The sequence below is a fragment of the Rattus norvegicus genome, chromosome 2, assembly GCF_021556685.1.
Source record: "Rattus norvegicus strain SHRSP/BbbUtx chromosome 2, alternate assembly SHRSP_T2T, whole genome shotgun sequence".
NCBI classification, from domain to species: domain Eukaryota; kingdom Metazoa; phylum Chordata; class Mammalia; order Rodentia; family Muridae; genus Rattus; species Rattus norvegicus.
In genome coordinates, this window is record NC_141535.1 from 197,881,512 (window position 1) to 197,895,187 (window position 13,676).

The following is a 13,676-nucleotide window of genomic DNA, read 5'->3' on the forward strand; positions in this document are numbered from 1 at the left end:
GGTGGGTATATTTAAATGAAGACCTTGGCCATTCTGGAAATCAGTTTCCTAGCATCTAGAAAATCTTTATTTTCGTTTCCTAATAATCCACATAAAAACCAAGCTTCCACAGCAAGCTGGTAGACAATCTGTATTTTCTCTTGTGCATATCGGGAACAATATAATAATGTATGAGGTCACAGAGTCACATGGAGAGCTGTGTCCCCATGTCAGGTCTCTGGTTTGTACTGTAGAAGAACACAGTAGTTACCTGGTAATAGAGGCAGAAGAAAATAACATTTTCCTTCAAGTCAGTAAAACATAAGAAATGTAAGAGTCCAGGTGCTGACACTCACCAACCCAAGTGCTGGTGTAGACTAGATGACCCTGATCAACGACCTTACCATCTGGAAGAGGGCAGGAAGGTTTTAACCAGAACGAGACTTTCCATGTGCCTTCAATCCACTGAGGAATCCTGCAACAAGTGCTGAACGAGTGGACAGAGATCCAAATGTCAGGCTAAAGAGCTGCCTAAAACCACAAGTATAAACAACGACGGGGCCGGGGAAGGCATGTGCTGAGTGGATGAATTAGAAGCCAGCAGGTATTTTTGGCTAAAGAGCCTAAAAATATATGTACAATGATATATGTGAGAATTTAGATGTCTTAAAATTGGTCTACTTACTGTATGACTTCAGCACCTTGTATAGTAACAACCCATTGGTTAAATGATACCGTGAGCTACAGCTGTACAATGTAGAATTTAAACTATCCAAGATGGAAAATATTGTGTCAAGATCCACTGACAAACCACTATATTAGTTTCTGGAATTTCATGGCAGAGGCTTGTAGGACAAGCCTGAATTGATAAGTAAAGGGAGAGTCCATTAGGAGAATACCTACCCATCCATGCTTTCACTCACGAGAAAAGGTGGCTGTCAACAACAAAGACTATTGTTGCCATTCTCCCAACTAAGGTCTACTTACTGTCTTTTATTAATGAAATGTTAAATGTTCTTAGTTGACATCCAGGATGGTCCAAAGGTCTGGCCACCTCGATGTAAACACTACCCACCATGAAACATGAGCATTTTCCAGAGAAAACACCTAACTTGGCTTCTTTAACTCTAAGGATCAACCTTTCTTTCCTCCAGGCTACTAGGATGCTTCACTCCCACATTCTGATTCTGCCTAGGAAATGTTCTTCAAAGTCCACTTTAGTGAGGAGAAAGTCTAGATCTTACAGGTTAAAAGCCCACCGTGAGTCAAGAGACAATCTTCAGACAGCTTTGGCGCATTTTCCCTTGGGTCGTATTTGAAAACTCCAATGACCTCCCTCTGTTCTAAAGGAAGGAACCTGGGTGGTAAAGTCAGAACGAGCTCATGTAAACACAAGGCAAATCCAAGTGGTGTGTAGAGGCGAAGAAGTGAAGGACTTCTATTTTTAATTAACAGAAAGGTTTAAAAAATAGACATTCAAATGAAAATACAAAATGCATTCTGAAGTAAAATTAAATTTGGATGATCTATTATTTTAGATTATCAACACCATTTTATTAAACCCAAAGTATAGAAAAATTATGAAAACATATTCCACTAGTTCGCATTCCCAGATGTTCTTATATTACAGAATACAACAAAGGAACAATAAATTGAGAGTAAGACTTATTAACCCCTACACTGTGGGAATTGAGTCAATCGCTGATTGAAATCAATACTTTTCTTTCAAGTGATACTTTCTTAGCCCTATGGAAATATTTGTAAGATAACAGTTATACTGTCTGCATAATAATGATTTCGCAAAGACACGTAAGAATTAAAAATGGTAAAAGCTGCCAATGAAGGCACTGATCACCGTGGCTTGCTTCCCAAAGCAGTTCTGACCACCAACCTTCTTTCAAATGAGTAGGAGGTAACATCAAAAGATGAACGGATCCAATCCACAAAGACTGGACCTCAAAAGGCACTGATCAAACTACTGATCTGAAATGCTCAAAATGCATCCTCTGTTTGCCGTCCCTCAGTGGTCCACTCAGTGTTTAATGACATTTGATACAGTCTGTACAAGAGGACTGAAGCTCTCAGCGCAAGCAAACTGTACACATCGGACACTTGTATGACTTGCACAGACTGGACATAAAGCCCCCAGCCCTAGATTTGATATCACTATTACATCAAGGAACTAGACTTTCAAAAACACTTTTCTACCTAAACCCACTCTCAAAGGCTAAAGAACACTCAGCAGGGGCAAAAAGAAACAGAAGGCAGGGCTTCCAGAAAGGATCGGTTACAAACAGGAGCAATCCTGGGCTCTTTACTCACCGCGTTAATACTGCTGCCAGCTGTAACAGATTAAAGTCTGTACACGTGACAAGGTGGAACAGAGTCCCAGAATGCAAGTCTTAGAAAAAGAACACAGCAAGGGCCGCTATGCAGTTACCATCGATACAGTGACAATGACAGCAAGCAGGGATTTGGCAGCACATTTACAAAGGAAAGGCATGCACAGTTGTTATACTCTTAGACGTCTCCTAGCAAAAAAGGCCACAAAGATGGAAAACAAGGGGCACCGCATACAACCCACACGCCTGAGACGAGCAGGCAAATCAGTGTGGCCACCTCGGTAGATCTGTAGCAGCAAGTCACTGCTTCTCACCTTAGCAGTCTGCGTCTCTGACTGACAGCTATCCTGCGTGTGTCTGTACCCAAGAGCAGTTTATCATATTACATCAGTATTCATCTAGTAATTTGGTAATCAGCACAAACAAGGTTAACTCCAACCGTAAGCTTAAGAAACGAGAGCTAGAATCTTACTGTACAGCTCTCCGAAGTGAATGCTGTTTAGAAGCCATTGTGATACTTTAAACAGGACAGTAACATAAACTTCATTCCAAAAAGCTCTATTAGTATAGTCCCAATAACCAGGAAGATTTTTAGCTGTGGAATATTACTCCTGACCATTCCAAGAGTTAAAAACAAACAGTTCCTACTAAGAGGAATATTTCAAGATGTCCGGCTACATTGTGTGCATAGTTAAGACTGAGTCCCCAGAAGATTCTTTTGCAAACAAGTAAGAGTTTTTAGGTATTGTTCTCTTGATGAGAAAAACCTTAGAAATTAACTACTGGTCATTTGTTAAAAAGACGGGGAACAGTAAGCTACAAGTTTAAGTTCTGGAATGCAGCACCTCGACTTCAATATGCCCTAAACATTGAGATTTAAAGTCCAAGCGGTGCCCTGATGATCCGGTCATACTTTACAGTTGTCCAATTTCATGTCTGACTCGATCATCTCTTCTCATGCCAATTAAACATTTCCTAATACAGAAGATTGTGCTAAAGATTCTGCATGCTGTTGCCATTCCTTGGTCCTGTCATGCTTGTCGCTGACCCAAGAGACAGTAGATGATGTCTGGTCTCAACATTCCTCCCTGTAGTAGCTAAAAAAGAGAAAACATTGTTAATTAGAAAACCATTTACAAAGCCATCCCACCCAGCCCCCAGCACTGTAACTAAACTGTCTGAAATTTTACCTTTTACTATGCCATCCTCTCAGTAAAGCCCACATTCCTTTAAGTTGTTTTTAATGATGACATCTGTAACAGCATCAAAAACAAACTGCACGTTTTTGGTGTCAGTGGCACAGGTAAAGTGAGTGTAGACCTCCTTGGTGTCCTTTCTTCGGTTCAGATCTTCAAACTGGCACTGGATGTAAGCAGCTGCCTCTTCGTACGTATTGGAACCTGAACCAGATAAGCAACACTGTCAACTCAGGTTGTGACAGAGGCCTGCACCCAGCTAAGTTAGGCCATCAACATTTAATTAAGGAAAGAAACACCACATGACTGAATACAGAGTTCTTCCTCTGTTTCTATTATCTTTAGGATTTTCTGTAGTCATTAGATTCTTCATGAGAAAGACTCACACTGAAACGAAAATAAAACCAGCACACAAAAGGAATGAGGAAAACAAGTTTCACTTCCTTCGTAATCTAGAAAGTATACAAAAGAACTAGAAAAGTAGGCCGTTATGTTTCTAGAGAAAACAACCATTTAAAATCTCAGTCTGCCCCTTGGAGTGATCCTGAAATAAGGGTTCCAAAAAGGTAAAGCATTTATTTCAAAATATTTCCAATCTTAAAGAGGAACCAGTGAAAGCAGACTAACAGATGGGAAACAAGTGGAACCCTAATTATAAACTTTGACTAAGCCCCACCTCACCCAGCACTGGCTTCAAAGTCGTGACTTCCTACCTCATCATCCCAGGTGCTTGCTGGGATGCAGGCATGGTCCTCATCTACAACTAATAACACACTTTAAAGGATAATTCTCTCAATAGAGCTGCTGTTTTTTAAGGAGTAGAAGCACGAGGAGACCAACACTAAGCCGCCTTCTTTTTTTTTTTTTTTTAAGATTTATTTATTATTATTGTGTGTGTGTGTGTGTATGTGTGTGTTTGTGTGTGTGTGTGTTTGTGTGTGTGTGTGTGTGTGTGTGTGTGTGTGTGTGTGTGTGTGTGTGTGTGTGTATACTGTTGCTGTCTTCAGACACAGCAGAAGAGGGCATCGGCTCCCATTACAGATGGTTGTGAGCCACCATGTGGTTGCTAGGAATTGAATTCAGGACCTCTGGAAGAACAGTCAGTGCTCTTAACTGCTAAGCCATCTCACCAGCCCAAGCCTTCTACATGATCTTAGAAACTGCCTGTTTCAGGGACACTATCAAAACAATGTACACTTGTTTTTATAAACCAGAGACTATTTTCAGTGAGATCATGCATGACAAGAAATATCAAATAAGTGTATAAACAAGTCTGGGAAAGAGGGGAGCTCACGAAAGAAAGAACACATGAAATAAAGAACCAAGGAAGACTACTTTGTTAGGTGCCTAGACCTTCCACTCCCACTCCCAACCCCACCCCCACCTGTCTTGGTTTTTTAAGACAGGGTTTCTCTGTGTAGTCTTCACTGTTCTGGAACTCACTCTACACCAGACTGGCTTCCAACTCAGACAGTCACTTTGTTCTGAGACTTAAGGATTGAGGATTCCGACAGCCCTGGTTACCAGGTATCAGTCTGTGTTCTTACTGAATAAAATTCACTTTCCCTTTTTAGTTTAGAGTTCAAGAGATGTGCTTAGCTGGGCAGTGGTGGCGCATCCTTTAATCCCAGCACTTGGGATGCTCACAGGGAGCCTAGGCTTGCCCTCAGTAACCTGGTTCACCTCCCCTTTAACCCACACTGCTCACAGGGAGCCCAGGCTTGCTTGCCCACAGTCACCTGGTACACCCAGCTCTGCTCTCACTACTCTTTAAGAAGAGTCAACTTGGGCCAAGCAGGTGACACACACCTTTAATCCCAACATTTAGGAGGCAGAGGCAGGCAGATCACTGAATTAGAGGCCAGCCTGGTCTACAAATGGAGTCCAGAATAGATAGGACTCTTGTTCCACAGAGATACCCTGTCTAGAAAAGCCAAAGCAAGGAACAGTCAGCTCCAAAGGCTGGGATTTCCCAGTGTCACTTGTTTATCTGCACATGACACTGCTGACTACTCCTTACTAGTGATTTGCAAACATGTTCCTTTCTTTTTAAAAAAAAATAACAAGTACTCTACATATGTTTTTACAAGCGGCTACAGGTGTCTGTATATGGGCTCATACATGACACAGGGTGCATGTGGCCGTCAGAGGGCACCTTTCAGGAGTCAGTTCTCTCCTGTAATCGAAGTCCAAGAACTGAACTCATTGTCACGTTGGAAGCAAGCACCTTTATTGATGAGCCATCTCACTGGGCACTCCCCTTCCTTTTTAAGATAGTCCGGTTCTTTTCTCTCTCTCTCTCTCTCTCTCTCTCTCTTTTTTTTTTTCCTTTTTTTCAGAGCTGGGGACCGAACCCAGGGCCTTGTGCTTGCTAGGCAGGCGCTCTACCACTGAGCTAAGTCCCAGCCCCGGCTCTTTTCTCTTATGTCCGTTATTTCTCTCCTGTTGGTAGCTAGTGTTTGTCTCATTTTCTTTTTCTCTTCCCATTTTATTGTCATCTTTTTGGGAACTTCATTTATCTCCAATTACTGCTGTTCTCAAATTTATATATATCTAGCCTAACCTCTCCTTATGTTCCCAGCTAAGTATCACCACCTAACAGACATCTCTGATTATTCCACAGATAATTCTAAACCAATGTTCCTAAAGGTAAGTTCAGAACATAGCAAAAGCATCCAACTTCGAGACGTTAGTGCAGACACCTTTGACTTCCTAACGTGTGCTGAATCTTTCACTTTATTATAAAAAGAAAGCACAGAGTCTCAGATAGTGAAAACCCCCCTTCCACGGAAACAGCTTTCACAATGGTGCAGTTCTGCAATCATTATGTGATCCCTAATTTCAAATACTGGTTGGCCTACAATGTTTTACTTTCTTTAGCCATAACCAGAATCTTTTCCAAAGAAACCAGAAGTTGAAGTTAAGGAAACCCAGTATTACCTCATTGTTTTAATGGAAGAGACACAGAAATGGGGGCAATGCCATCTTTCACCTTCATTCTTAGCCCCACTGGTATCCTTGTCCTTGGCTTCTAAGGTGAGATCCTGGCTCACCAAAAAGCTGTATTTGCACTCTGAGGCAGTCCTTACTGTGGTCACTACACTGCTGTTCATACACCACATGCCCACAGCCACTGTGTGAGACATGGGGCCAGCTTCTTCCCACTATCACATCCCACAGCCGCCACATGCCCCTTCTCCATTTCAGAGTAAGTCAGGCCAATATTCAGCCTCCAAACTGTCTTACATGCAAGCCTCTTCTCTAAGTGCTTCTATTCTGCCTAATAACTTCCACTAAAAAAAGTATTTTTATATCTCTTTGGACATATGCCAAAATTTCATTTTTGTATCCCATTTTCCTCAAAAATAAGGACACTGATCTCTGAAGCAACACTCTAAGCTTAAGGATTTTCCTGAGATGCCTACTACTGTTAGTGAATGCACAAGTCCTAGGACAGCGGATGGTCACTGACCTAAGATCCACAGCTCCAACAGAACCTCATGCCCTTTACCTGTGTATTCTGGATAACAGATTGTTAATGGACTCCTCTTTATTTTTTCCTCAAAAAGGTCTTTCTTATTAAGGAAGAGAATGATTGAAGTGTCTGTAAACCATTTGTTGTTACAAATGCTGTCAAACAATTTCATGCTTTCATGCATTCGGTTCTGAAAAACAAACAGGGTTATGACAGGTTAGCAGCAAGAAGTAAAAGCAGATTAAATGACATATCAAGAGGTTTTAAAGCAGCAAAGTGAATTCATGGAAATAGGGTAGATACTAATGTGACTTGAAGTCCAGTCAGTCCTGATTTGCATAATTCTTGGGGTTAGGGAAGAGAAGAAGTGGCTGACAAGATGTAATTCTGTGCACACACTGTGGCTACCAAGAGCAAATGTGTCATGGAACGATGATTTGGGAGATCTAACCCACTGACAAGAAAATAAAGGGTTTTAAGTTTTGGTCCGTGAGCAGACAGTGGCAGCCCATCTTCCTCGGAGTTATGCTCACTTCCTAGCTGTGTCAGACGGACTTCCTATCCAAAGCTTCAACGTACCATTTCCTCGTCCTCAGCCAGAACAAGGTCGTAATCACTGAGAGCCACACAAAAGATAATTGCTGTCACTCCCTCAAAACAGTGGATCCACTTTTTCCGTTCGGATCTTTGGCCACCTACATCAAACATTCTGAGTAAGGAAAGAAAGGCAGGGTCAGTGATATCACACTTACATTTACTTCTCTCTAGACTGTCATGGTTGGAACCTCCCCATTATCACACACTCAAACCCCATTTGTAACAGAAAAGACAAGCAGCAAATCCATGTGTCTAAACCACTGTCGGTGGCTAAAAGCACAGCCACAGCTGAGCGCCCGCTCCAGCACTGGTACCGGAGGCGCCAAGTCGGCAGAGTTTAGAACCAAAATGAAGTGAAGGAAGAGGAGCTCGACAGTGTAGCTTAAGATAACCGTAGCCATAACAACAACTGGTATTTGTTTGGTGTTTACTATGGTGCCTGGCACTACCCTAGACCATCTGGCACTGAGACCAGTCTTTATATACTTTTCACAGCCCCACTCTGACTCTCAAACTGGCTTGTTTCTGAATACCCAACTTGCATTCTGAGCCCAAAGTTTATTTGCCTTGTGTTAATGAAAAACATATGAAGAGAATTATGGAAAAAAATAAATTTGATTTTAGGCTTTAGGATTTTGAGATCTTCTGCTAGGTTTAGGGAGAATGACTATAATCTCAGCATTTAGGAGGCTGAGATGGAAGAATGGCCAGCCTGCGCTACATGGCAAGACCGCCTAACATCTTAAAAGTAAATAAATAACCAAGTATTCCCCAACACCAAAGCTTGCTTGAACCTAATCATCAGCAGCAAAACAAATAAAAACAAAAAACAAGAAAAAGCTGCTTACACACTGTATTCTAGTCCGGACTTGTTTTAGTCCCCTGAGTGCTAAGTTTGTACCAACAGGGTCCTTCCTACTTTGTCTTTTAGTCAGTACCCGGGTCTAGATGGGGTCGGTAAGTCAGAGCTCACACTCTCAAGAGCTGTATCTGACAGCAACGACAAAGCTTTTAAAGGTTAACATCTGCTACACTGCTCTAGTGAGTGAAATCGTCAGTAACTTGGGGCCTGCATTTCCAGAGATTTTTTCCACCCCTGCAGATTAGGAGAAGTAAAGTACACGTGATTTCCCTACAGATAAGAGAAGTACACGTGATTTCCCTAATGACGTGAGCATGCATCCTATCTCTTCCTGGCCCAACCCTTCCTTTCAGGGATCTTGCTGTTCTTTGTAACCTTGCATGATAACTAAACGATGTAATCATAGATTGGCCTTAATCCAGGGTCATGCTGTAGGTTTTAGAAAGTCTAACATTTCACCATACAAATCTTTCAAAGACAGGCACATTTGTACTCCAATGATTCCAGTTTCCATCCCCATTTTCTATAAAGTTCATAAAACTAAGAGAATGCTATGAAGTCCCAAGGTTGGTTTTTAGTACCTAGTAACACAGTATTAATCAGTAACAGATCGATATTTTATAAACATTACCTCAAAACTGAGAGGCAAGTAAGCAATTACACAATGCCTTGCAATACAGTAGATACTCGCTAAATGTTTGAATAAATGGAGAGTGGTTGTGCCTAGAGAAGAGGAAAAGAGGTGACAGTACTTCATAATAAGACATCTACATGCCAATACAAAGTACATGTGGCACTTTAATTTTGGCTACTAGTCCTGGCATAAAGATCAACCTATGACATCAACAAAAAAATGGTTTTGTTATTTAATTAGAATGGAATTACTAACTTTACAGTATACAGAGACATTTTATTCCTATGGCTTCACAGGGTGATCCATATAGTTTCTGCAGACTTGTTAAGTAACTTCATCAGGACTTGGGACAAGCAGCCAGTTTACCTGAAACCACTCATTAGGTTTTCAATCCACTTTAGGTTGTTAAGATCCCAATACTTCAACTGGTCCTAATATTTAAGTCCTGTGTGGACTTCACAAACCCAGACCCTCACTGAGGATCTGAGGTGGTGGTTCCCTACATATGCAATAAGCTGACTTGCACATATTACACATAAACATAAACCAAGTACTTCTTAAAAACTAATCGTGCACTGAAGGAGAAAAGGTTACTGCCGACGTCAAAGGTCACAAACACAGAAAAAAAGAACCAAAAACAGTTTTAGTATTTTTTAAAAGACCATTAACAAAAAGAAGAGCAGAGGCTTTTTCTTGGAATTACTGGTGCTAAGAGAAAATTCTTTGAAAACACTAGAGTGTCCTCTACAAGAACCACTGTCAATGTCATCATCACACCCCTCTAAAACACCTCAATCCCAGGCCTATTTTGCCAGCACTACAAACTTAATTGAGCATGATGCTGTGTGTGTACAAACCCCAAGGCCCAGCCAAGTTTAGCTCTGCCCCATTAAACTTAACAGGAAGGGGAACCATCTCAGAGAGGAGAAGTGCTGCTAAGAAAATATTTCTGTTTTACTGTCACCGTGTCAGAATGAAGCCACCCATGAAAGTTATCTTCTAGCTATTTAGTATTGTTCTGATCCTTCTAGCAATAGTCAATACCTATTTGGCGACTTACAAAAAAGTGCTGAAAATATAAACAAACACAAACCGGTAATTGTATAATTAATTCTAAAGGTAGGTAAACTATTATTTAATTTTATATTCAATTTCCTCTAAGTAGATATAAATATTGATGCTATCTGGAGGAGAAAAAATAAATCTGTGGAGTGTAATAACATGAAACATTAAGCTAATGGTCTTAAAATACTAAATTTCTAAACCAAGGAACACTACTTACAAAAATCTTACCCCCAGACAGACAGGCTAACCAGGGCAGCCAGGAAGCCAGGCATGTGGTGGGCGCCTGCAAACCCAGCCCTCAGCAGGCAGAGGTGGAAGGCACAAACCCGAGGCCGGCCTGATCTACACAGTGAGAACTAAATCACCCAGGTCTACACTGTGAGACCTTGACTCAAAATAAAGTAAAATAAAATAAAATAAATAAGCTGCTGGCTGTCTGTGCCAGACGCAGGCGGGACAGGCTGTGACTCACTTGAAGTAGAGCTCCTTGAAGGTGAAGTGGGTCTCCACAATGCCTGTAGTCTTCACTCTCGTCCGAAGAACATCTTGCTGAGTTGGAATGTAGTTGGTCTGGGATATTCTATCCAAATCATTTAGGTAACTAAATAAAATACATATTGGTTTTAACTTGGTAAAGCAACCATGGACACGACAGATCAACAGACTAAACCAGCTGCTTGGCAAAAGTCAGTTCTGGGACTAGCTGAGTACTGGCATGTGTGAGGCCTAGGTTCAATCCCAAGTACCAACAACAACAAAGGAGACCCTGAAGGGCAGAAAAGTACTAAACCTTCAGTATCATAGAATGAGAGAAAAAAAGTGAATCTAGTGCAGGGAAATGAACAGGTTCTACACAGTAAAAGAATACTGTAAAAGCAAAATTTAAAAACACAGCCATTGTATTATTGCTAAAATAAAAAATCCTGAAATCTAATATGAAATGAGCTACGTCCTACACAGCAGGGATTGTGGCAAAGACCTGTAACCCTGGACTCAAGAAATCCAGGAAAGTCTGGGCTACATAGCAAGACACATATGAAAAATAAACAACAAAAAGTTAAAAGTTCCTGGATATTTAAATTTATGTCAGCTGTATATGTAACTATTTGACAGTTCCTTAGAGAATAATATTTGACATGAAAATGAGAAGAACCGCATTCAGTGAGAATATAGGTGAATATGCTAGTGTAAGTCTGTAAGCCCAGCACTTGAGGATACAGAAGCTCAAGTTTGAGACCAATCAGGAAGATACAAAGTTTGAGGTCAGCCTGGGTTGGAGGTCAAGACCTGTCTCAAAAAGGAGGAGGAACAGAGTAGGGGAGAGACAAAGGCTAAATCTTCGTTGATTCCAGACAAAGCAATGAAGAGCAAACACACTACTTTAAGTGTGTCATTCAGATTGCCTATTAACATAATACCACCATTAGCACAGAGTTGAGCCTGGATGAACAAGGGATAAAGGGACCCAACTTTATAAACATGTAGCTGGGGGAGTCAGACCTTACTCAATATATGACAGAACAAAGGATTAAAAATCTACTTTTGATGACCACTGAACTGCCTGAACTACACACATAAAGACAATCTTCATTTTAAAAAGTGGGCAAGAATCCTTTTACTGTTTGCCAACTTATTTCCATTGAAAGAGTAAGTAAACCTTTTATCTTGATCAGAGGGGGATACAGATGCCAAGTACTCACCAGGTCCCCTAAGAAGTAAGTTTTAAAAATACAGCATCAATATATAAATGTGTCAGGGGTTAAATAGAATCAAATGTAATAGTAAATTAAATAAAAATACTAGTTACCAATTCTCTACAACTAACACTCAAGAGAACTTCTTTGACAAGGAAAGGATTCACTCCATTCTGTGACAATGTCCTTATCCCACAGAAGCCACCATCCCAGTCTGGCAAAAGGGATACAGAATGCTGGGTTCTGTGGTGCAGGCTTATAATCAAGCTCTTCAGAAAGCTGAAGCAGAGGGATCATACGTTCAGGCCTGCTAGGGCTATGGAATGAGTTCAATGCCAGCATGAGTGAGACTGTGTCTCAAACACTCAAGAGGGCTGAGGATGTAACTCAGTGGCAGAGGCTTTGCCCAACATCCACAAGGCTTTTGTTAATCCCTACTACTACACACATTCGCAAAAGATTAAGTGGTAATGACTACAATCAAAAACCTCACAGTACGGGCAGTACAGAGGGTATAAAAGGACTATCATACCAGATGATCTCTTATCCTAGCATGTAAGCATAGTCTCTGTGTGTTCTAGGCCAGCCAGAGTTACATACTGAGATCCAGTCTCAAATACAATAATAACAAGCCAGGGGATGTGGCAGTGTGCTCGCCCTCTCTGGGCGTGCGTGCGTGTGTGCGTGCATGCATGCAATGTGTGCGGTGGGGTTGCCCCTCTAGCTGGCTATCAGTGCCTTGTCCTACACAAAGAGTACCTAAATCTCTCACTGTCACTTGCTTATTCTGTAATAAAATATCCTACAGACTTCTGGACATTTCTAGTACTTAGACATTTCCTTAAGGATAGGCACTAGACATTCACTAGAGTCACCAAATTACTTTCTATTACAGTTTCAAAGGAAAAAAAAAACAAAACACTTACTATGAAGCAGAATCATTGAGCTGATATTCCCTGGACCTGCTGAAGCATGCCTGCACCCCGCCATCTCGCCATAAACGTTTAATCACGCCTGCTAGTTCTGAAGTCATGACTCCTTCCTCAGCACTGCCAGCTAAAACAAATAACTGTCGGGCATCATCCTGAGAAAAACAGTTAAGACAGGGACAGATGAGTTCCTACTTCTTCAGACTAAATGAGTCTCATTCTTCACACACCAATGCACACACACACAGATGCACACGCACACAGATGCACACGCACACAGAATCATAGTTTAGAAGAGGTATTACGAGACCTTTCTGGCAAGGCAGCATGAGAAAACTTGCAACCAGGCCCCAGCCCAGCCTCCCACCACAATTCTAAATACAGAGAGATGAATAATGATTTGCCTTCCTCTTAATTCTCCATGCCATACCACCATCCTCAGAAAAGGTCTCTTCTGATGGACTCACTGATGACTTACGGTTTATGACAGGGTGGGGATTGGAGATTCTGGCCTGAGACAAGTGTATGTAATAACTTTCCATTCTGTTAAAGTAAACCCTTAATGAGGACTGGGAGGATGGCTCAGTGGATAAACCACACGAGGACCTGAGTCTAGATCTGGTTGGAATGGCACAAGCCTGTACCCTCAGAGCTGAAGAGCAGACAGAAGGATCCTGGAGGTCCGTGGCCTGCCAGTTTGGTCAAAAGGACATGCTCCAGATTTGGAGAGACACTCTTTCCAAACACCAGGAGAAAAATGGTGGAGCAAAACACCAGAAGCCAAGGTCCAGTTCCCACACACTCATATGCCCCTCCACATGCCTGCATTTTTGTTCCCTGGACCTGCTGAGGGTGTAGCTTTGTGGTAGAGCACTTACCCACTACTACACAGAAATGAAAAGA

At 41.5% G+C, this 13,676-nt stretch overlaps 1 protein-coding gene across 1 annotated transcript in view; it reads right to left on the reverse strand.

The window, feature by feature from the left end:
- Positions 1–1,516: 1,516 nt before the first annotated feature.
- The window catches only part of Gnai3 (G protein subunit alpha i3), a 37,973-nt gene continuing 25,813 nt past the window's right edge, over positions 1,517–13,676 (reverse strand). Inside the window, exons 4-9 of the mRNA NM_013106.2 lie at positions 12,771–12,928; positions 10,623–10,751; positions 7,572–7,701; positions 7,029–7,182; positions 3,512–3,721; positions 1,517–3,418 (exon numbers count right to left, since the gene is read on the reverse strand). Of these exons, the coding sequence (NP_037238.1) occupies positions 3,531–3,721; positions 7,029–7,182; positions 7,572–7,701; positions 10,623–10,751; positions 12,771–12,928 (762 nt within the window). The 3' untranslated portion in view covers positions 1,517–3,418; positions 3,512–3,530. The remainder of the gene's footprint in view (positions 3,419–3,511; positions 3,722–7,028; positions 7,183–7,571; positions 7,702–10,622; positions 10,752–12,770; positions 12,929–13,676) is intronic.